Source organism: Rhinolophus sinicus, chromosome 9 (genome assembly GCF_057876585.1).
Source record: "Rhinolophus sinicus isolate RSI-liver-muscle chromosome 9, RSI-T2T, whole genome shotgun sequence".
In the NCBI taxonomy this organism is placed as follows: Eukaryota; Metazoa; Chordata; class Mammalia; order Chiroptera; family Rhinolophidae; genus Rhinolophus; species Rhinolophus sinicus.
The window spans coordinates 15,543,385-15,567,687 of record NC_142509.1 but is presented as its reverse complement, the minus strand read 5'-3'; the positions used below and the strand labels follow the sequence as shown (position 1 = coordinate 15,567,687).

The 24,303-nt window shown below is 41.3% G+C and overlaps 1 protein-coding gene across 4 annotated transcripts in view; it reads left to right on the top strand.

The window, feature by feature from the left end:
- Positions 1-24,270, top strand: part of CCDC15 (coiled-coil domain containing 15) — an 80,388-nt gene extending 56,118 nt beyond the window's left edge. For 3 of the 4 annotated variants that reach the window (XM_088800861.1, XM_088800859.1, XM_088800858.1), the window contains 3 exons: positions 2,732-2,908; positions 3,219-3,367; positions 4,603-5,512. In XM_088800861.1, the coding sequence (XP_088656987.1) occupies positions 2,732-2,908; positions 3,219-3,367; positions 4,603-4,724 (448 nt within the window). In that variant the 3' untranslated portion in view covers positions 4,725-5,512. Of the gene's footprint in view, positions 1-2,731; positions 2,909-3,218; positions 3,368-4,602; positions 5,513-24,050 lie in introns of those variants that run through there. The other variant, XM_088800860.1, reaches the window with a different exon arrangement.
- The last annotated feature ends 33 nt before the right edge of the window (positions 24,271-24,303 follow it).

Below are 24,303 nucleotides of genomic sequence, written 5' to 3'. Positions count from 1 at the left end.
TGACTTCATTCTAGTTGCAGAGGGTGCAGCTTGCTGGCCCATGTGGGAATCGAACCGGCAGCCCGTTGCCCAGAGCTTGCTCTCTAAGCAACTGAGCCACCTGTCTGCCCGTAAATGGTATTTTTTAAATTTCAATTTCTGATTTTAGTATATGGAAATGCACAGTTAATTTTTGGATGTGGATCTTGTACCCTGCAACCTTGTTAAACTCACTTAATTCCATTGGATTTTTTAACATGCTGATCCTTTCATCTTTAAACAAAGACAGTTTTAGTTCTTCCTTTAAATCTGGATGTCTTGTATTTATCTTTCTTGCCTGATTACACTGGCTAGAACATCCAGTACTATGTTGAATGGAAGTAGTGAAAGTAGAAAATCCCTGATCTTAGGAAGAAAGTATTTAGTCTTTTCACCATTAAATACAATATTAGCTGTAGCTTTTTCATAGATGCCATTTATCAGACTAAGGAAGTTCCCTTTTGTTGAGAATTTTTATCCATACACACACACACGCACACACAGTTGGCCCTTGAATGCATAGATTTAAATCCATATCTAAGTGACTCACACAGTTCAAACCATGTTGTTCAAGGGTCAACTATAGTTTTTCTATTTTAGTTTGTTAATATGGTGAATTGGGTTCCCAGACTCAATTCCAACCTGTGGGGGAGGGAGTCCCCCACACCAAGAGACAATTCTCAAACACCAGCGGGGTGTCTAAGAATTCAACTAAATTCTGACACTACCCATAGATAGAATAGATTTCACAGGTTAAGGGTTCAGTCCTACAAAACCATTTGTCTGTCCCTCTGCCCCTCTCCCAACTTCCAGCAACCACTTATCTTTTCACTGTCTCCATTGTTTTGCCATTTCCAGAATGTAACATAGTTGGAATCATACAGTATGTAGCCTTTTCAGGTTGGCTTCTTTCACTTAGTAATACACATTTAAGTTTCTCCATGTCTTTGCATGTCTTGGTAGCTCATTTCTTAGCACTGAATAATATTCCATTGTCTGGATGTACTACAGTTTATCCATTCATCTATTGAAGGACATCTTGGTTGCTTCCAAGATTTGGCAGTTATGAATAAAGCTGCTATAAACATCAATGTGCAGGTTTTGTATAGATGTATTCTCACCTCCTTTGGGTAAATACCAACTAGCATGATTGCTGGATCATATGGTAAGAGTATGTTTCGTAAAGCAGCTATATCATTTTGCATCCTGCCAATACTGAATGAGAGAGAGTTCCTGTTGCTCCGTATCCTCGCCAGCATTTGGTGTTGTCAGTGTTCCAAATTTTGGCCGTTCTAATAGGTGACATGATGTGGAGCAACTTTTCATATAATTATTTGCCCTCTGCACACCTTCTTTGCTGAAATGTCTGTTCAGGTCTTTGGCTCATTTTTTAATTGAGTTGTTTGCTTTCTTACTGTTGAGTTTTAAGAGATCTTTGTATATTTTGGATAAGAGTTCTTTATCAGATGTGCTTTTTGCAAATACTTTCACCCAGTCTATGGCTTGTCTTCTCCTTTTGACAGCATCTTTTGGAGAGCATATGTTTTTTATTTTAACGGAGTCCACCTCACCAATTGTTCCTTTTGTAGATCATGTTTTTGGTGTTGTATCTAAAAAGTCACCACCATATCCAAGATCATGTAGATTTTCTCTTAACTTATATTCTAGGAGATTTATGGTTTTGTGTTTTACGTTTAGCTCTATGACCCATTTTGAGTTATTTGTATGAAGAGTGTGTTTAGATTCATTTTTTGCACGTGGATGTTCAGTTGTCCCCATGCTATTTATTGAAAAGACTCTTTGCTCCATTGTATTGCTTTTGCTCCAGTCAAAGATCAAGTGGCTGTATTTATGAGGGTCTATTTCTGGGCTCTCCATTTTGTTCCATTTTTTATTTGTCTGTTCTTTCACCAATACCACCCTGTCTTGATTACTGTAGCTTTATAGTAAGTGTTGAAGTCCAACCTTGTTCCTCTTTAGTATGGGGCAATCTGGGACTTTTGCCTCTCCATATAAACTTTAGAGCCAGTTTGTTAATACCCACAAAAGTTGCCTTTGTGTCCCTGGACTTTCAGCTCCATCTCCTCAACTCAGGGAGTCCACAAAGCTCTACCTCAATTGCTCTGGCCTTTTCTGCTGCTTGGAAACTTTCAAGGTAGTAAGCGTGGGCAGATATAGGGCTCACTTCATTTGTTTACCATCTGTCAAGGATCATTGTCTTTCATTGCAGGAGGTCCAGAATCTTGAAAACCATTGGTTATTTATTTATTTATTTACTTACTTACTTATTCTATTTATTATTTTGCCTGGTCAGTTGGTCGATTTATTTATTTGGTTGTTTAGGTGGGAGGGAAATCTGGTTTCCGTTATTTCATTTTAGCCCAAAGCGGAAGTCCTGTCTACTCGTAGTTTTAATCTGAGAAAGCTCTTGTACTTGGATTCTTACAGAAAAACTCTTGGTAGTAACCATTGGTCATTTCCATTTGAGAGTATATATGTATACACACACACACACACACAAACACACACACACTCCAGAGCTGTAGGATAAACTCAAATCAGCCAACACTAGTTTTTGAAGCTGTTCTAGGGGTGTTAAACTGATTTCCTGACTCCCTTGTTTATGGGAATTTCTTGAGTTATTTGGACCTAGAAGCTAAATCTAAATAATGATTTCATGAAATTCCTAACCATGTTATGATTTTATTCTCAGAATTAAGAAAAAGAAAGAGCAGCAACGTTATGCTGAAGAGCAGAGGATGTTAAGAATGAACGTTCATGAAGAGCCATATTCAGGGGAAAAGATGAGCGAGATGTTAGCCCAGCTACAACTTGAGGAAATGAAAGGAGCCAGAGAAAAACAGCGGCAGAGAGAAAGGGAATACCAAAGGTACTTTGAAAAGTTTTGCATGGAATTCTGGCTCTAGAAGAGACTTGTTAGGAAGTCAGTGTTCTCACTTTCCTTACGAGAGTTCATGGTGTCTTCTCATACTTTGGGTACAGAACTTCACCAAATTTCTCAATTGCCTCGTACCTCTCGGGAACAGCATGCATTTTACCAGTGCCATTTCCCAGTACAAAGAGAGAGAGGCACAGAGGTGTGGAGTAGTTTTAACAGTTAAAGCTGGTAGTACATTAAAGACTCATGCTCATTCTCTTCCGAGTGGTTCACTTTGCCTGATTATACTGTATTTTTATAGATATGTAGAAGCTTTAAGAGCCCAGATCCAAGAGAAAATGCAGCTGTGTAACATTACTTTACCTCCACTCTGCTACTGTGGCCCTGACTTTTGGGATGCTCATCCTGATACTTGTGCCAATAATTGTATTTTCTATAAAAACCACAGAGGTAAGTTTCTTAAAGGAATGCTTGGGGCCTACAGTTATAGAAAGGTAGTGATTGTACTAGTCATTATAATAATTTCACGTTTATTGAGTGCTTACTATGTGTCAGAGACTGTTATAACCCCTTTACAGAACAACCCTGAGGCAATAAAAATAGTTATAGTGAGTTATATTTTTCTTTGAGATCTGTTACCATCTTGTCTCTATTATGCTAGGGAAGTATTTCCAGCTCACTCCACTGGAGGAGAACTTGGGTTCCAGGTTCTCCTGTAAATGAAGAATATTAGAGTTTGCCTTTTATGACCATGAAGTTGGGACTCTGTCCAGTTGAATTCCCTCTTGTCCAAAATACTTTATTGTTATCCAACACAGACTTATTATCACATACGAGTATATCCACATTAGACTGCCAGTTCTGCCAGGGGACGCTGAGGAAAATGAGGGCCAGTATAAACTCTGTGTTTATCAGGAATCCCAGCTAGAGAAAGTGGAGTCCTTCCTGCTAGCCATAATGTTTCTGTTTCCTGTCCATCCTTAAACATAGTAGTTTACATCACGTAGAGATTATGTAGGCTTCATGCACATACTGAAAATACTGTACATATTTGTCTTCCTAGTGCCCCTTCTGTGTGTTAGGAGTTCCTTATCACTCCTGTGAGTTATATTTTAAAAACACAAATCTGATGATGCCATTCTTCTAAAACCTCCAGGTTTTTTACAATACAAAATGCGTGGCATATTTGGCATATTTTCTGTCTGGCCCCAGGCAAAACTCCAGCCTTATGAAACTTGTCATTGTCATACACCAGTACATGTCACATTTTTAAAATATATATATATCTTTCGCACCTCACATACTCATTTCTCTGCCTAGAATGCTTTCTTTCTTTTACTCTTATTAAACCTTCAAGACCATCGTAAATGTTACCACTTCTGGAAATCTTTTCCATCCTTTCTTAGATAGTTTTTTCATTCATTCCGAACTTTATTCCATGACGACACTTTGTATATGTCTCTGGTTTGAAAGTATTACACTGCAATTTAATTATTTTTTGTGTCCATCCTCTCCATTATCTTTTCTATTCTCACAGAGTGCTTGGCATATAGTAAGCACTCAATAAATATTCAATGGATAAAATTAATACCTATGAGACTGGGTAGCGAAGCAGCACTAATAGTAAAGATGTTGGGGAATTGATTAGGATCTGACTTCATCACTGTGCAAACCTTTATTTGCAGCATATACCCGGGCACTGCATTCAGTCATCAGTTCCTGTGATATTCCTGAGGGGAACTCAACTCTTCGAAGCGCCATTCATAATTTTGCTTCTGCCCACAGACGGACTTTGAAAAATATTTAATAAGAATCTGAAATCAACTGTTAGCATGTCAGCCTTCACTTAAAATCAACCATGAGAGATTATTTAGGAAAAGCTGTTAAAGTGTGTAAAATGTGTGATCTGGAAAGAAAGGCTATCCCCCATAACAACTTTCTCTGTAATTAGAACGGAACCATTGTTTCAATCTCCATCTTGGGACCAACATGGAAAGTTGACTTCCAAACTTGGCTATTTGCTGTAAACCACATGGAATCTATTGTTTTAAAAATGTTCAGTAAGGCTTTTCTTACTTTGCTGTGCTGATCAGAAGAGATCATGAGAAATCTTTGAGATTATTTCATTTATTGTCTTTCTAAAATTGTATCTTTGAGTCTTGACATAGTTGAAAATGTCTGGATGAAGCAGGAAAGAAGATGATGACACGAGTTTCTAAACGTCAGTGGCCATCTAGATGGCTGTTCGCTTTTCTAGTTGTGTATAACAGAAATGAGAAGAATCTGAATTTGATACACATGTTTTTCTCAAAATCTTTCTCTCCTGTTTTGTTTTTTTTTTTTAACTTATTACCTTTTTCTCCGATACAGTGATATTGGACATAAGGCTTTTTAATTTTATAACTTGCATTGCCAAAAGAAGGGAAATAAACCCACTGTCATTTGAGCATCTTCTTTGTGAAATAATTCTGACATTTCAAAAACTAAATCTGAATCAAAATGAGTCAAGTCCTGCCTTATTTCCCTGTTTTAAAAATTTGGTGAATAGCATACCTACAGAGCAGATGAAATAAAAATTGCTATGGTTAGTATGAATTTGTTATTTCTTCACAGTATTTCCTGACACAAAGTATGAAAACGTTTAGTATTATGAATTAAAGCTATATACCAATGGTTTCTTTTTCATACTTTCTCTAATGATCAGGGTTGAAGAAGCACTTAGGTTATGTCTGAAAAACACCTAAACATCTAGCCAGGTCATTGAAAATAAGGATCAAAATTACCTGTATTATGAGATTGTTTGGTTGTTTAAGCAGATTAAATATCCAGTTCAGTCAAAATCCTTAAGTAATCATATCCTCAATTCAGACTTTAAGAGTTGTATTTTTTAACCACTTTATTGAGATATAATTCACATAACATATGTTTCACCCTTTTGAAATGTACAATTCAATGGTTTTTAGTGTATTCTAGGGTTGTGAAACTGTCAAATTTTAGAACACTTTTGTCACTGTAAAGAGATGCCCCCATGATCCAGCAATCCCAGTTCTGAGTCCATATCCAAAAGAATTGAAAGCAGGGTCTTAAAGAGATATTTGCACACTCATGTTCATTTTAGCACTAAATTTATAATAGCCAAGAGGTGGAAACAACCCAAATGTCTACCTACAGATGAATGGATAAACAGGATGTGGTATATACAGAGGATGCAAAAAAAAGTATACACATTTTAAGAAAGGAAAAAAATGGTACTAAAATTGTAATACTCAATATATACTGATAACAAAAGATGAATACAAGTCACGTTTGACTTCTGCAGTTATAAGAGGTGCTCAGAGTGGTTACCATCAGCATCCAGATGCTTCTGATTATGGTGAACTACTGCTTGAGCAACGTTGACCAAAGTTTCCACTTGTATCACTGCGCATGCCGTTTCAGTTTCTTCACACAGTACTGTGCGTCTCAGACTTACCACGAATGCGTGCAATTGTTAGGTGTGTTGGAAGTTCACGCCTCCATTGTTATACTTCCACAACATTATCGAATTTCAAATACCACTTCAAAATGGTCTTGCGCTCCTCGAACAACAGCTGTGCGTCTGCCATTTTCTTTGACCATCCTGCCTGTCGCATGGTGACACTAGCATTCATTTGATTAACAGCATCTTTTGAGCGAACATCATACTACACATTGCAACCGTAATTCAGTTCAACTTCGAAAAGTAATACATAGATAACATCTCTTAAATTGTGTATACATTTTTTTGGCATCCGGGTATAAATACAATGGAATATTAATATCACTCAGACTTGAAAAGGAAAGAAATCCTGTCATATGCTATAATATGGAGGAGACTTAAGGACATTCAACTAAGTGAAGTAAGCCAATCACAAAAAGACAAATACTGTGTGGTTACATTTATATGAGGAATCTAGAGTACTACAATTCATAAAGACAGAAAGTAGAATGGTGGTTGCTAGGAGGAGGGGGAAATGGGAAGATGTTTAATGGGCAGAGTTTCAGTTTTGCAAGTTGAAAAAGTTCTGGAGATCTGTTTGACAACAATATGAATATACTTCACACTACTAAAGTGTGCACTTAAAATGGTTGCAATGATAATTTTTAGATTTTGTGGGGGCTTTTTTTCCCACCCCTCCCCCTTTTCCTTCTCTCCCTCCCCCCCCAACTCCGAATCAAGCGGTTGTTCTCAGTCTAGGAGGATGCTGCTCCTTGAACCATGTTGGTATTGCCCCCCCCCGCCCCCGCCCCCAGCTGAGGCAGTTGGTCTCCTGCCATCCGTCGGCTGCTCAAGGCAGCTTACGGCAGCTCTCGCCGGCAGCCCAGCTCCAGGTCCAGCCATTGTTCACCATCTTAGCTGTAGAGGGTGCAGTTCACTGGCCCATGTGGGAATTGAACCAGTCACCTCGGTGTTAGGAGCACAGCACTTCGACCGCCTGAGCCACCCGGCTGCCCCCTATAGGGCTTTTTTAACTACAAAAATCAAAAACTTAAAGCAAAACCCCATGCCCATTTAGCAGTTGCTTCGCATTCCCTCCCTGCTCAGCCCTGGGCAATCACCAACTGTCTGTCTGTATAGATTTGCCCATTCTGAGCTTTTCATGTAAATGAATCATGTAATTGTTAACTTCAAAATAAAAGGTCATCTTGAGAGGCGACAAGCATTAGTTTGAGATCCAAAAGAATAGCTATTCTGGAAGCACGGATTTGGCAGAAGGCCAAACAGTGTTCTGATTAGGAAGTGAAGGCAGGGGGTATTCCTGAGAAAGGGAAGGGGCATGATTATGTTAATAGAAGGAAGGAATTTCTATGGGGGTTAATAAGCTAAGAAATGAATTTCTGTAGGTGCCAAGAAGCTAACATAGTGATGATAATTCTAAAGAATGTTTTTAATTTTCAGTCCAGTTGTAACAGACAGTTGTTTGGAATACAGTGTGGCAGTAGGCCCAGTCTAAAGGCTATTTTGTGCAGTTTTAACATTCCAAAGGTTTCAGGAGGCAAGTCAGTGACTCTGGGATGGCAGCTCTGACTCCATTTTAAAGTGGCTCCATTTATATTATTTTTTTACACAATAGATGGTCTTTAGTGACTGGACTCTTTCATTTAATATAATGTTTTTGTTTGTTTTTAATTTTTATAAGAGTTCATTTGAGCTTATTTGAGCGAAGCTGATGACATGCTGGGAAGCAAGATCTCAAATGCTCTCTAGTATAACGTTGTTAAGATTCATCCGTGTTGTAGCATGTGTCAGTACTTCACTGTTTTTTAATACCAAATAATATTCCACTATGAATAGACCACATTTTATTTACCCCATTCATCAGCTGATGAATATTTGGGCTGTTTCTACTTCTTGGCTATTATAAATAATGCTGCTGTGAACATTTGTTTACAAGTTTTTCTGTGGACGTACGTTTTCATTTCTCTTGGGTATATACCTAGGAGTGGATTTGCTGGGTCACAGAGTAGGTAGCTCTATGTTGTACCTTTCTTTTTTATACAAATCTCATTTTATTTAAAAAGTCCAGTCATTTTTTAAAAAATTTTATTGGGGAGTGTTGGGGAACAGTGTGTTTCTCCAGGGTCCATCAGCTCCAAGTCATTGTCCTTCAATCCAGTTGTGGAGGGTGCAGCTCAGCTCCAAGTCCAGTCGCCGTTTTCAATCTTAGTTGCAGGGGGCACAGCCCACCATCTTATGTGGGAATGAACTGGCAACCTGGTTGTTAAGAGCTCGCGCTTTAGCCAACTGAGCCATCTGGCTGCCCCACTGGAAGCTCAGCACAGCTCATTGTCTTCAATCTAGTTGAGGGCACAGCTCACTGGCCCATGTGGGAATCGAACTGGCAACCCTGTTGTTAAGAACTCTCTCTCTAACCAACTGAGCCATCTGGCTGCACTGACTGCTGCCCCATTTGTATAACTTTTTTGGAAAACAATCTCTTCAGATCCTTTGCTTATTTTGTAATTGGGTTATTTATCTTTTGTTTATTGAGTTACGAGAGTTGTTAATATATTCTACATACAGGTTTCTTGTCAACATATGATTTGCAAATATTTTCTCATAGGGATTGTCTTTTCACTTTCTTGATGGTTTCCTTCGAAGTACCAAAGTTTTTAATTTTGATGAAGTGTAATTCATCTACGTTTTCTTTTGTTGCTTTAACCATTACCTAAACCAAGGTTTACATATACTCCTATGTGTTCTTCTAAGAGTTTTATAGTTTTAGCTCTTATATATAGGTCTGTGATCTATTTTGAGTTTATTTTTGTGTATGGTGTTATTAGGGGTCCAACTTCATTCTTTTGCATGAGGATATTTAGTTGTCCCAGCACCATTTCTTCAAAAAACTATTATTTGCCCCTTTGAATTGATGTGACACTCTTGTTGAAAACTGATGGATCACTAATGTAAGGATTTATTTTTGAACTCTCAGTTCTATTGCATTAATCTTTACGTTATCCTTATTCCAGTATCTTCTTGATTACTGCTTTGTGATAAGTTATGAAGTTGGGAAGTATGAGTCCTCCAACTTTGTTCTTTTTCAAGATTGTTTTGCTGTTCTGAGTCCCTTGCATTTTTCATATGAATTTTAACATCACCCTCCTGTAAAAAAGTCAGCTGAGGTTTTGATAGGGGTTGCATTAAATCTACAGATCAATTTGGGAGCTATTGCCCTGATCCATGAACATGGGATGTCTTTCCATTCGTTTAAGTCATGTTTAATTTCTTTCAACAATATTTTTTAGTTTTCAGAGCATAAAATTTGTACTTCTTTTGTTAAAGTTATTTGAAGCATTTTATTCTTTTTGATGCTATTTGAAATGGAATTGTTCTCTAGATTTTATTTTCAGGTTGTTCATCACAAGTTCAAACCATTATCATCGCTCTCGTGGTTATTGTACATTTCCTAAGTAATCTCTCTGTCTGCACCTTGTGAACTTTTTTCAATACAGCAGCCAAACTTAATACATCCAAAACCAGTCCTCTGATCCCTACCCCTACACACACGCACACACACACACACACACACACACACACACACCAAACAACAAAAAAATCTGTTCCTCCTGCAGTCTTCTCCATCTCTCCATCCTTCTAGTTGCTCTGGCTAAAAAAGCATGGAGTTGACCTTCACTTTTGTCTTTCTTATACAACCCACTTCCAATCCTTGTTGGCTGTACCTTGGAAATATATTCAAAATAACAACTATGAGTTGTAGTGTCTGCCCCACTACAACCCTGAGTCATCATCCTGACTCACCTGTGTTATTGCAATAGTCTCCTAGTTGGATTTCTTGTTTCTTTATTTGCCCCTAAAGACTGATCTTAGCACCACCGCCAGAGCAGTCCTTTCAGAAAAAAGTAAGGTTGTATCACTCCTCTGCTCAGTCTCCTTTGGCTATTTGTTTTACTCAGGAGAAGCCAGAGACTCTACCATGTCATACAACGCCCTGTAAAATCTGGTCCCAATTACTTTTGAGGCTTTATCTCCTCCTTGCTCATTCTGCTTAGGCCCATTGTTTTGTGTTTTCCTGGACGTTGCAGGGACACTCACTTCATGGCTTTTTCATTTGCTGTTGGCTCGGCCTGGGGACACTTCTTCCTTACTTTCTTACCTCTTTCAAGTCTTTATTCAGATGTATTTTGAGAGCCTTCCCTGACCATCCTATCGCAAAATGCAACCCTCCTCCCTACCCCCACACTCAGGTTTTCTTATCCCCTTTCCCTGCCATACTTTCTTCATGGTATTTATAGCTGTATGACAAAAAATAGCTATATATATTTTAATATTAATTTTTTTCTCTGTCCCCACTAGATTGTACACGAGGACAGGGATTTTTGTTTTTGTTCAGTGTTCTATCTGGTTCTTAAGACTATGCCTGGCACATAATAGGCTCTAAGTAAATGTTTGTTAAATGAACAGATTTGTCTTTCAAAAATTCCAAATATTTCTACATGATTAGTAGCTTTACCTAATGTTTTTGATTGTTACTCAGAAGATCTTTAGACATCGTTTTACTTTGTTTTGCATTTTCTCATTGCCACTGTGATTTGAGACAATTTAGTTTCTCTGGGATACAGTTTTCTGTCAAACAAGAGGGTTATATTAAGTGAACTTCAGTCTTCCCTGTAGCTTTTACATTTTATGAATTTATTAGTTGTGTTTTATACTGTTGACCTCATTGTCCAGTTTTCCATTTCATTGTTCTTCATGCTGCGTTGTGGACAAGTGGTACGTTTTACTGTGGACAGTGAAATAAGGTGGGACGAGTTCATTTTCCTCTGCGCTGACTCCAGCACTCATCTTGTTGTCAGAGGGGATGCAAGTTCGGTCGGTCACAGCGGACAAGGCAGGCAGAACAGGAGGACGCAGGAAAGGATGGCCAGAAGTCCAGCAAGAGGGGCCTGACCCCAGGAAAGCTCAGCTGTGCTGTTCCCCAGAGGGAACTTTATCTCCTTACAGAATCCAGGAATATATGCGGGATAGAAGCAATGTCAGGGTTATGGTGGTAGCAGAGGATATTCCTGTCCTCGTCAGAAAGCTGGTACATGACGTGTTCTCCTGGGCAGTCCAACTGAAAACAGTGCTCCAATTGCTTTGATTTTGTCAGTGCCATGTGCTTTCCCTTGCACTGTCTAGAGTTTCCAGGCAGGAATTCCCACCCGTTCTCAGGAATTTTTTTCCGCTTTGCCGTTCCCGAATCCTGAGATATAAACTGTTTTCTGTTCTCCACGGTAAATCGTTTCCACAAAGTGACGGCCAATACTACCAACCACCTGGGTTCAAAGAGTCGATTTTCCTGATTTCCCGACCAACTTTTCTTGGTATTCAGGAATGGAAGAGTGAAAAAAATTCCTGAGAACGGGCAGGAATTCCCCCCTGGAAATCCTAGTTGCAGTATATTACTTAATTGTCCAGGCCTCACCCTTACCTTTAGATGGACAGGAATAAGATTGCCAACCACCTGCTGGGTGAAGTGGCTAGAAACTGCTGCTTTCATGTCTTCTAATCATTTAAGGTGTGATAAAGGAAGTAGCTATTATTACTCTTCTGTGCTTGTTTATTTAGATTCTATTTTGGGAAGCAAAGTATTTCCTTTACTTTCCCTCTACATGTAGTGAGCATAGTTTCTTTGTGCCCCATCTTGGGCATTTGTTTTCATGCTTCTCAGAAAAAGAGATTTGGGAGGTTGGAAATATAGAGGAGGATAAAAACAAATGTTCCCCTGGCATGTTAGGCCCATTCTCCTGGTGAAAGACTTTGAATATGTTCACTTCGGTTTTTAAAGCCCTCTTAAGGTGTAAATGAGCAGTCCATCTGTGGTCTCGCTCTCAGCTCTACTCTGATCACCGCTAGAGGTGTACGCCAAGGAGAAGAAGTCACTGAGTCCTTTTGAGTAAGGCAGTTTCGTGGTGTACTGCACCGGTCAGCATCCCTTTCAGGCCCCTAAGATGAGATCGCCCTTGGTAGACGTTAACACTCAACTCTTGCCTTAGGTTCCTTCCTCACCCCCCAACACACCTCCAGCAATCATTAATGGATGGAACCATTAGACATCACTGGTCCACCCTCACGTCACTCACTCAGAGTGAGAGAAGCAGACGAGTGCCTCCTGACGTGTTGCAGTAGGAAGCATACAGTGCCTTCTGCAAAGTATTTTTGTCCCCTCAAAAGCTGAAACTCAATATTGTCAAACCTTTAAGCCTTTTTCATCTGGTTCTGGGACAAGACTAAGTCCTACTGCTCTAAGGAATCCATTGTATAGAATAAATTAACTACTAGTCACTTAAAATGGTACTAGTTATATACCATCCTTGGGAGGATTGAGAAAATTGTCACTCAAATAATTTTCTGTGTTTTTTGGTTTGGATGAAGATAATATGTAAAGAGAAAAGCTGTGAGGATTCCATTTGTAGGAAATAGGGAGAGAGAGGGTAACAAATAATACCATGAGAAAGCAGATATCCAGAGGATGGGTCATTTTATAGGAAAACTGATCCAAGTTTTTCAAGTTAACGGCTTGAATTTCAAAAATGGGGAGGTAGCTGTAGATTCAGACAGACATATAGACGTAACAATCACCAAATACAATGTATGGACCTTGTTTGGATCCTGATATGGAAAAAAACAGTCTGAATAAAGGTACCTTGAAGCAATTGGGGAATTTGAATATAGTCTAAGTTATTCATTTTGTTAGGTATGATGAGGGCATTATTGATATATAAGAAAATATCTATACAGAGACGGAGACTAAAGTACATAGCGATGGAATAAAATTATGTTTGAGATTTACTTTAAAATAATTCAACAAAATAAGGTAAGATGTAGATAAAGTAAGTGTAGCAAAAGTTTGATAATAGTGAATCTAGGTGACTGGTATGTCAGGGTTTTATTATTTTATTTGCTCTATTTTTGTATATATTTGAATTATTTAAAAATAAATTGACTTTTAAAAACCATAAGCCTGAAATAACCTTGTTAGCTTTATAACTATTCTCCCCAAACCAAATAGGTTTACGTAGGAAAATAATATCCTTTAATTGTGGGATTTCAGGTGGTGATTAAAACCTAGAAGGTGCAGCATTTTGTGGCCTTTCTGTAAAAAAGACTGATTAAATAGAAAGTTTCATTCCAGCAGGATAGATCTATAGGGAAGTTTCCTGACATAAGTCACACCCTGGTGAGTAAGCAGATAGGCACCCAATCACCTGGTTTTATAATTCCCAGGCATATAAAAGTTGGGATCAGGGGTGAAAGACCATGGAGAACATCAGGGTAAATGCAAAAAAGAACAAAATGATAATTTAGTAAAAGAAGCTTTAAAACCTTAGAGTGAGATGGGAGTAAGAATATATATATATATATACATGGTTCAATTCAGGGAGGGGAAAAGTCATTTATGTTTCTATGGTCCCTCTGAATAGAGTCTTCCAGAGATTGAAAAATTGTCACTTGTCAAAGGTCTTTCTTGCTCCGTCTTCAAAGGCCCTGCTGCTGTGGGGTGATGGTTTGTGCAATGCTTAAGATCACAGCTGCAATTTAAATCCTGGTTCTACCACATTTCAGCGCAAGTTACCTAAACTCTGTGTGCAGTTTCATCATCTACAAAACGGAATAATAATAGTACTTACTTCACAGAATTATTGTGAGAATTCAGTGAGATAATGCATGTACAATAGTTAGCATGGTGCCTGACACGTTAAGTGCAGAAAGAGGCAAGATTTTCTTTGCTTCCACAGCTCCTCAGGGAATCCTTGATGGTTCAGATATCTCAGCTGGGCGTGAGCTCGGTGGGTGGACATGGGAACACAGGGACATCCAATTTGACCTTCTGCATGAATGCCTAAGAGGAAACGTTTTCTGTGTCCCTAAATTATGATGACATTTATATTTGATTTGCATTTGGTTACTTGATGTTATCCATCCATTGCTCCATCCTACACTGAGCCTTCTCACGATTAAATCAGTTTGTTTTGTAAGGTAGAGAATGAAGGGAAGAGAGTGCCTGGTTGCCAAATGGATGGGCGTATCGTTTCAGTTGCAAATTAGCACACCTTCTTTTATTGCTCAAACAGATTGTGAGACGATGCCTACATTTAAATCCTTCCTGGCTAAAAACTTGTAGGTTCCCTTATCCAACAGGATCCACCCACAGGATTCACCCACATTATTACGTTGCCAAGACCGAGTTATGGTTCAGCTGGGGGCGGGACGTGTTTTACCCTGTTTTCCCAGCTGGGCACTCTGCTGTCTCAAAGCATTTTCCGTAGAACTGAGTAGCACATTTCGTTTTTCCCCTGTCACTCATTAGGACTTTATATCCTACACATAAAACTTGATTGTCATACACCTCTGTCTTTTAGGGTTCAGAGCCAGGGAGTCTTTTTCCAATATCAGGTAACTCCTTTTTTCTTACCTTACAAGGTCTGGGGTAGTAGATGAAGGGGGACCAGAAACAGCTGTGACTGGGAGGGGGGCACTACAAGGATAAAGGCAAGCAGCAGGGCTGAGACTGAGACGAACAAGGGAAGTTCAAGGGGAAAGACTGTGAAGGACAGCAGGATTGGAGCTTGAACCAACACAACAGGAATCAGTCGTTTAGCTAGATATGGGTCTCTGAAAATTGGACGTGTTTACTGTTAGTCCAGTAGATTAACATTTAGTGGTTTACACTGTAGTGTCTATAGTAATGGTAAGTTTGTGGTAAGTAGACTCATAGATAGTGGCTCAGGCTGGAAAATCCACTCCTGAAGGAATGTCATCTGAGACAGGTTAACAGTGATAGCTGGAGACTTAGGTAATGCCCTACTATGGTAAATGTGCATTTTTCTACCTATTACATTTTCTGAACCTGTTACCTACCTCTTCCTCTTGACCATTGGCAAAATGGAAATGTATAGATTAATAGCTGTTAATGATAGCGTGACTCCAATAGTAAAATGCAATTAGATCCACACAACCATACACCTGGCCTACAGGGGGTAGGGAATTCGTTTAGGCTGTCATAGAGTTCTGCTATATGACATACAGGAAATAGGTTGTGATGCTCATTTCAAGACTCACTGCTTTGAATTGATGGGCCAGTTACCATCACGCTTCATGCTCCTATCCCTGCACGGAGCCTTTCCTCAGCTGAGCAGTTGGGACTGTAAGCCTTGCTAGGTAGGATAATATATAGGGAAATTCACTGGGATGGTTCCAAATTGGGCAGTGTTCCTGCAAGACTGAGTTTGGCCTTCTCTTGAAACTCTAGGTTGCTGGGTGCTGGCTAATAGCGTTTGTGTCAAGAGAGCCCTTTAGGCCTAGTAGGCTTTTTGTTTGCCCAAAATGTCCTTCCAATTCTGAGTCTTAAAATTCTACTCACTGTCCGGCCCGGTGGCTCAGGTGGTTGGAGCGCCATGCTCCTAATGCCAAAGTCGCTGGTTCGATTCCCACATGGGCTAGTGAGCTGCGCCCTCTACAGCTAAGATTGTGAACAACTGCTCTCTCTGGAGCTGGGCTACCGTGAGCAGCCAGAGGTTGGCGTGAGCTGCTGTGTGCTGCCATGGGCTACCGTGTGCTGCCATGGGAGGCTGGTGGCCAGCGTGAGTGGCTGGCAGCCGGTGAGAGCTGCCGTGAGCTGCTGTGAGCAGCCGACCGACGACTGGTGACCAACTACCTCAGCCGGGGGAGCGCAAAGCTCATAACACCAGCATGGGCCAGGGAGCTGTGTCCTACACAACTAGACTGAGAAACAACAGCTTGAACCAGAGTGGGGTGGGTGGGTGAGGTAGAAGAAAGGGGTAAAACACACACACACACAAACAGAAAAACAAAAAATTCTACTCACCTTGAGGCAAAGTACGACTACCACCTGTGATAACTAGGAGTTCTGTGTCCCATGAAAACTTATCTAATGTCTCAATCAGGAGCAATTACTCCTCCTGCCCAACCATATAAACTATGAATGAATACTCAGCCCAGTTAATTAATAAGTATTTTAAAAATCAAATCAGATTCCTTATGAAAACTTCCAGCAATGCAAAACTTCCAACCGAAGTATATTACTTGTAACTCTATGTAAAACATTTTTTTCTGCCTTGCATGATAATTGTTTATATATGTTAAAAGATAATTTTCAAAACAAAAGATAAAATCATAACTCATACCGATATTAAATGAACATGTGTTAAAGACTAACTTATGAGGGAAATAAGCAGATGTTATAACTGGTTCTGAAAAAAAACACCTCACGGATAAATGAATGTTGAAAGTTGAAATGGAGGCAAAAGTGATCTTTTCCATAGACATTAATTTGTAGAATCGCAACTTAGATCAACTATAGACTAAAATCAGACAACCTGTAGGTGAGTCCTCTAGACAATGCAAAATTTTCCATTGAAGCACCCAATGTTTTCTGTAACCTCCCTTGTTTTGATCAAAAATAGTCTCAAAGAAAGAGGATTCTTGATCACAAATTAAGGCTGGTCTCATTACATTGAGTCTGATTTTTTTTTTATAACGATGCAGAAGAGTGTTAATTTACCATGCAGGTCTTTCTTAAGTTTGCATTGCTGGAAGTCTTCATAAGGAATCTCAGATTTGACTTTTAAAATACTTGTTAATTAACCAGGCTGTGTATTCATTCATAGTTTATCTGTTTTTTCAACATGATCAGATTTTTAAATTTTGAGGTTTGTGTGTGTCTTAAATCTCATTCCGTGTGGTACATAGACAAAGACTTGGTAAGGCCGCACAAGGATTTGAAAGAAACCGATAAATTCTCTGTTTTTCTTTCTCGAGATGCCTACCCATCCCCCCCTCTCTGGCTGCAGCTCTGCCATTATACACTAGGAAGAACCTGTCCAAGTTCCTTAAAAGGAAGGGGAAAAAAAGATTTAGTGACAATGCTCAGTAAATAGAGAGAAATTACTAGAGCACGTGTTGACATAAGGTGAACATTTATATGGTATTTAGTTCTGAAAAAAGGGGAAGATTTGGGCCTGACACTGTTTCTCAGAAGGCAGGTCTAGGATTAGGACTGTTTCTACCAGGAATTTCCATCTCAGACTTGATCTCTGCGTCCTGTAGCCCATGCTTCACCTATTTTACAAGGAATGCCAACAGTGTACTAGGAGCTGGGTATCTGAGGCGAGTACTAAATTGTTTTGTGGAGAAATTCTAGGGTGAAGGGATTGCTGGGCCAAAGGAGGAATAAGAGAGTTACCCAGATCTGGGGGCTGCCATAGACATCTAGGGGTAGCAGCAATATCTTTGGTCTTTATTGTGTGGCCCTGGTTTGTTGATTCAGACCTTCTTTAATCTGACTGGTAAAACCCTCCCCTTAAAAACCTTCTGTAGTGCCTGTGAGAAGCATCATAGTTCTTTGAAGTCACATTCTTCTGGTTTCTAAACCCAATTTCCAACTTTCCTCTGTGCAACCTGTTCTCCCTGTTTCATTCCTCTTGCTTCACAATGTTACAATAAATACATATTCCCAATGACAGACATAAAAGAGCGGCAGTGTAAGGCAGGTAGGCAGTCCTGCAACTATCCTAGGTGCTGGGAAGGAATCTGATTGCCCTTGGGAGAGCTGGTATCTCATCTTTCCACCACCATTTTGTGATTTGTGCATGCCTGTTCTCCTCTCCAAGCCTAAATGTCCTTGCTGTGGAATGGGAGGAGGGCTATCTCCTAGCCATCCCATCGTGCAGAGAAAGGAGTTAGGAAGAGCAGGGTTGCAATAACTTGGAATCTAGGGAGCAGTCCTGAAACCTGCACGCATGAGGGCGAGTTCGATGTTAATTTGAATGGACATGGACGGCCAACAGCGGTTCCATTGCATGTTCTCAAAGGAAAGGATTTATATTTAAAAGGTAAATTTCTGCCAGCCCCTGTTTCTAGAACTGGCAAACTGAGAACAAAAGGCTGCTTTTCCCCTTGCTCTTTGCAAAACTTTTGATAAAAGAATTATAGATCTACAAATAGTTCTACAAATAGTTGCACAAATAGTTCTGGCAGGTCCTAGGTACCAAGTTGACCTTGGTATGATATGTATGCATAGTTCTGTGGTGACATTTTCCCACGTGTGTGGATTCTGTGAACACCACCACAATCGAGATCAAAACGAACCCATCACCACAAAGGTCTTCCTGGTGTTCCCTGCAAAACCACACTGCAGCTCTCCCCACCACCACCATCCCTAACTCCTGCCCCCACTGATCTGTTTTCCATCTCTATGCTTTTGTCATTTCAAGAATGTTGTATAAATGGAATTGCAGTGTGTGGCCTTTTGAGACTGATTTATTTTGCTGAGCGTAATGCTATGGAGATCCATCCAAGTAGCTGTATGTATCACTAGTTTCTTTCTTTTTATTGCTGAGTATAGTATTCAGTGGTATGGATGTACCACAATTTGTTTAACTATCCTCCTATTGAGAGACATTTTGGCTGTTTCTAGCCTTTTTTTTTTTTTTTTTGCTATTACATGCTGCTTATGGACATTATGTATAGATTTGTATGGACAGACAGTTTCACTTATTGAGGATAAATGCCCAGGAGAGCAACAGATGGGTTGTATAGTAAGGGTATGTTTAGTTTTTTAAGAAAGTGACAGCATGTAGTTGGATTAAGTTTTCATTCTTCTTTGCTAGGTGGGTGGTAGAAACCAGGCTTCCTACTTGGTCTGGGTTGCTACCTGTGGCAGGGCAGGGCAGGGCACCGCATTACTGCTTCGCAGTGGGAGTTCTGGCTCCATTCAGGCCTCTACTGACACCACCCTGCATGGGAGGGGGAAGGGGCCTCCTACTGCTCCCCACGTGACCTCCACTCACACATGGGGGTGGGGGCAGGGCCATTGTCACTGGAAGGTGGTGAAAGTCCTGGCTTCCTGCCTGGAGTTCTCTGATGCCACCCTGACAGTGGCACTCGGGGATACCTCATCACTGCCAGGTGCAAAAGAAAGCCGAGGTTCCCCACTATGTCGTTGCTGATAGCAGTGGGGTGGGGCTGCGGTGTTTTCTGTGGTGTTTCTTGTTCCTCTACTGAGGTACAGCCAGCTTTTGTTGGCTTTTTTTTGTTGTTGGTTTGTTTTTTTTGTTTGTGCCATTGGTGCTTCTGGATTGCTGGCTTCTCCAGCACACAGTCCAGGATAGATGAAGCAAAAGGAAACCCAGACACATCATAACTGTGTCTTTCCTTGGATCTCAAGGTCCCTTGCTAATCTGACTTCTTCTCTCTGCTTTTCCAGAGTTTTCTTATGTTGTTGTATATATAATGCCCAAGGTTTTTAGTACTTAGCAAGACAAATAGGGAGAAGTGCATCTATTCCATCTTGGTCCAGAACCAGAAGTCTAACAAAGGGCTTTTAAAATGGCCATTTCTCCTCAAAGAACATAACTCTGATCATGTCTCAACTCTACTTAAAAACCTCCTTGTCAGTTACACGCCATTGTCTAAAGGATAAAATTCTGACCCCTTACCATTGACCTTTAAAGCTCTTCACTATCTCAGGGCAACTAATAGCAGCCGTATCCTCTGCAGCTCCCCACCATGCACATGTCTCCAGCTACACGGAATTTCTCATGTGCCTCTTCTTAAATATACCGTGGATTTCATGCCTTGTGCACACGCTAATGCACACACACGCTGCTGGTCCACTGTTCTCCTCTTCTCAACTTGGCATGCACCCAGCTATCCTTCCAATCTTCTTCTTATATTACTACTGTGAAGCCTTTCATGACTCTCCCAGAGTTACCTTAGCACCGTGAATATACCTGGATAAACTATTTCTCATTTGAGTTGATTTCTTCCATTAGAGGTCTTAGAGGTGGAATTATGTCTCTATGCATCTCTGTAAATTCTCTGAGGTTCGGGGCTGTGCGTGTCTTAATCATCAATGTATCCTCAGCACACAGCACTGTGCCTGGCACACAGATGGCACTTAACAGGTGTTTATTAAACGAACAACTGAATTGTTACTTTCAGATACTAGAACAACCACTTTGTCCTCAGCTTGTATGAAGAGGCCACCTGAGGCTGCCTCCCGTTTAGCATCACCTTTTTATTTCCCCTTGAACAAAGTGACTTGGGGCGATTATAATCGTTTAACCACTTGCCAAATCTGCTCCTCCCTTTCTGAGGACTGCCGGCTTTCAGGGTGTCCTCATATACTTGCTGCCACCACTGGTTGACCACTTGAAAGCACGGCTGCCCCTTTGCGTGGCTGGTAGTGGTCTTTAAAGCCCGTTCTTCAGGCCATCTGAACCATCTGTCCAGTCTTGAATACAGTGAAGCCCCTACTTGTGATCAATTATATCCAGGCAAAGACTTTCTTTACCAAACCCTTCCAGAACATGGTCTTTTATTGAGAAACAAAATCTTTTTGGATACATGGTCACCTTGCTTATCTATCTTTTGACTGTGCTGGCTGGAAGAAATTTAATAGCAACTCTTCTTAGTAAGATTTCAACATCTGACATATTTGAGATAATAATAGCTTCTTTCATTTTTATGACCCTTTACTCAACCCATATGTTCATCCTTGTTATTCCCAAAGTACTCAACATGTGTTAGCTTGTTGCTTACAATAACTTGGTGAGTGAAGTTGTACACACACACACACACACACACACACACACACATACACACATGCACATCCACACGCATACATATATGCGCACACAGGACATTAAAAATTTCACAAGTCAAGGGGCGGCTCAGTTGGTTAGAGCGCGGGTGCTCTTAACAACAAGGTTGCCAGTTCGATACCCCACGTGGGCCACTGTGAGCGGCGCCCTCCACAACTATATTGAAACAACTACTTGACTTGGAACTGATGGGTCCTGGAAAAACACACTTAAAATAAATAAAAGTTAAAAAAAAACAAAAAGAAATGAAAAGTTAAAAAAAAAATCCGCAAGTCAAAACTATTGCATTATACTCACTGACATGTTTTAAGAATTCTGATCCATTGACCCCTATATTTTGTTCTCATTTATAAATGGACATTGGTTTCTATCAGTTATAGTCAATATCTGATCCTAATACTATATATAAGCTCGCGCACACATAATTGCTCCACTTACCAAACCTACTTAATGTGGCCAGGCACTTTTTACAGGCATAATTTTGAATTCTTATAGCCATTCTGCAAGGTAGATGTCATCCACACCTTTCAGGTGAGGGAACTGAGGTTCAGAGAAATAGTCGTATCTGAGCCAGGACTGGCTCTGCCTCAAAGCCCATGTTCTTTCCACTACACCGTGTGGCCTCTCAATAGAAAAGCCTAACGTGAAATTGAATCTTTAAAAGGTTGAATAATCTCTGTTTCTCCTAATATCCCAACTCGGGCCCCATTAATCAAGGTTCTGGGTCTTGATTCTGTCACAAAATAAAAAAGTATGCTATTCTCTGTTTAGGAGGTCAAAAGTGGGAGGAGGCAGGTGTGTTCCCAAAATGATGCTTGTGTGTGTGCGGTGCAATTTTGGGCTTCTGTTGCCTGACAGTTTATTCTCATGGCACTTGTTCTCATAGACTTCCTCAAGCATTCAGGGTCCCTTTGAAAAAATCAAGGAGGACACTTGTTGCTGTGTCTGAAAGGGCCTGTACAGATAACTGCCTACCCAAAAAGTCCTGTGGATAGTCAGTGAAGCTTGCCAGCAGTAGGAACTGGTATTTGGTGGACAGAAAGTCCATTAACTGCCAGCTCTTGTCTTACAAATGTCTGATACTATATATAAAACCATAGTAAGCAATTCTGAAGATTATAGGTCTATCCACAGTAAGAACTGAGGTTCTTTTCCTCTAGTTTCTGATTCAGTAGCTCATCCCTTCCCTCATTTCCTTCAGATAACTATTGTCCACATCCTGTAGGGTGTGAGGAGGTGTGAAAGGGGCGCCCGATAACAGGAAGGTGAGTCAAGAGTGGAGAGCTTGTGTATGTGAGTGAAAGGAGTATCTGAGCCATTGAGTCCCTCTTTGGCCCTCTCCTAAGAGACTGTCCAGCCTACACACAGGAGCAAGTGAGGAACATAGGTAGGTGTGTCCCAGCTGCCATCCTGGCCCCTGAACAGGGATACATGGCTGGAATTGCCAGGACAAGGCAAAGACTGTCTCAGGACCAGCCCCGCTCCCAGTTACTTGTTGGCACTCCACAACTAAGAGCGCTACTACCATCAGGGCCGTCTCATGTCTGTCTGAGCATTCCAGACCCAGACAAGTATGGTCCCCTGAGAGGCACAAACAGCGTCTCCAGAGGGGACTGAAAACGAGCAGTCAAGAGTCTTTATTCCTTGGCTCCTCTATGTCTGAAATAGAAAGACAGCTATTCCCTACTATTGGAGTCTGGGTAGAATGCTGGAGCCCTGGAGATGGTCTCTTCCCTTCCTCTGGTGATGTCCACGTGCTCCTCTGGTGTAGCATCAAGTAACTGCAGCCGCTTCCTTGGCTCATTTCTATTCCAACTTCATCCTTCCATTAGCCCCTGAGAAACAAGTAGCTGTCTTCCTGGGGATGTTAGCTCATCATTTAGTTTGCTTCCCACCCCTTAACCTGCCTTTTTCAGGCTTAATGTCTGTCGAGTGTTACTGACCCCAGAGCTGGTCCATCACACATCCTGGGACAGCAGGTGTCTCCTGGGGTTGTGTCAGGCAAACCAGGCAAACCTACAGTCACCCATCCCAGATGGACAAGAATGAACCGAATGGCCATCTGAGCACAGTGGGTGGTGCATCAAGGGTTAAGTGAGCTGCTGTTTGCTGCCATCTTCCTTTGGCGGTTCACCTGTCTGTACCTCACTTAATCTAGTACTGGCTCCGTACCCCTTTTCTTTCCTTTCCATCCCTTCTCCTCCTGGCCTCTTCTTGTCGCTGTCCATTTCTGTCACTGGCCCCCTCCCCTGAGTGCTTGGTGTTCACTGAGGGCTTTACAACTCACTTACCCTCTCTTTGCTCCATTCCAGAGCTGGTAGCAGCCAAGTTTATTATTCTGGGTCCTAACCTGTTTGGTGGATTTGTTGCTCCACTTCCTCCACCTTGCACTGAGGGCCTGGGCACTCCTAGGAATTAGGGGCAGGGTGGGGTCAGGGCTGAAAGCCATTCACACAAACAAATCTTATTTTATGTTCTCCTAACAACATGACTCTCACGGTGAATGCTTCCCCTCTGTAGTTCACCCTTGGGTTCATATCCAAAGATCCTATAGTATCTTCTTTTTTTAGGGGGAACTATCCTGGAGATTTCAGGCTAGAGGCCTGAAGAGCACTGTTAAGAGCAGAGAATTCTATGCCCCTGACTGGCCCATCGCTGCCTCCGGAAGGGAGAGCAGGGATGACCGTGGTGGCACTGTTTCCGCTGTGACAGAGAGTAGATGGGGGAGGCCAGGCTCACTATGAGGGGTGTGTTGGGTCCTGTCTGGCCCAACATACAGTCTGGATTCTCGAGTGGAACAGGAAACTCCCGTCCACTCAGGAGGGTATGTTTGGGACCCGTATTGTAACTCCCCGAGAAAGCCCCTGCACGCTCCGAGGGGCGCCAGCACTCAGCAGTGTAACGTGGGGACTACCGGGTGTCAGCTATAGCCCTACTGCGTGCATCAGTTTCCCGTCTGTGTCTGAGCCACCACTTCTCCGAACAGGAAGGGTCGGGTCGCTGCAACAGCTGCAACGGATGGATCGTCAAGTAGATCTGAGACGTGTAGGATCCGGCTTTCGGTTCCGGGGAGAGAGCGGCGAGTGCCAGGCAGAAGCTGCCCCAGAAGCTCCGCGCGCTGGGGATCCCAGCCTGAGGCGAAGCAGGAGAAAAGCCGATGCTGGCAGACACGCGGAGGACCGGCAGTCGGTTTGCGCTGGACCTGACCCCGAGGGCGGTCAGGTGCAAGGGGGCGGGGG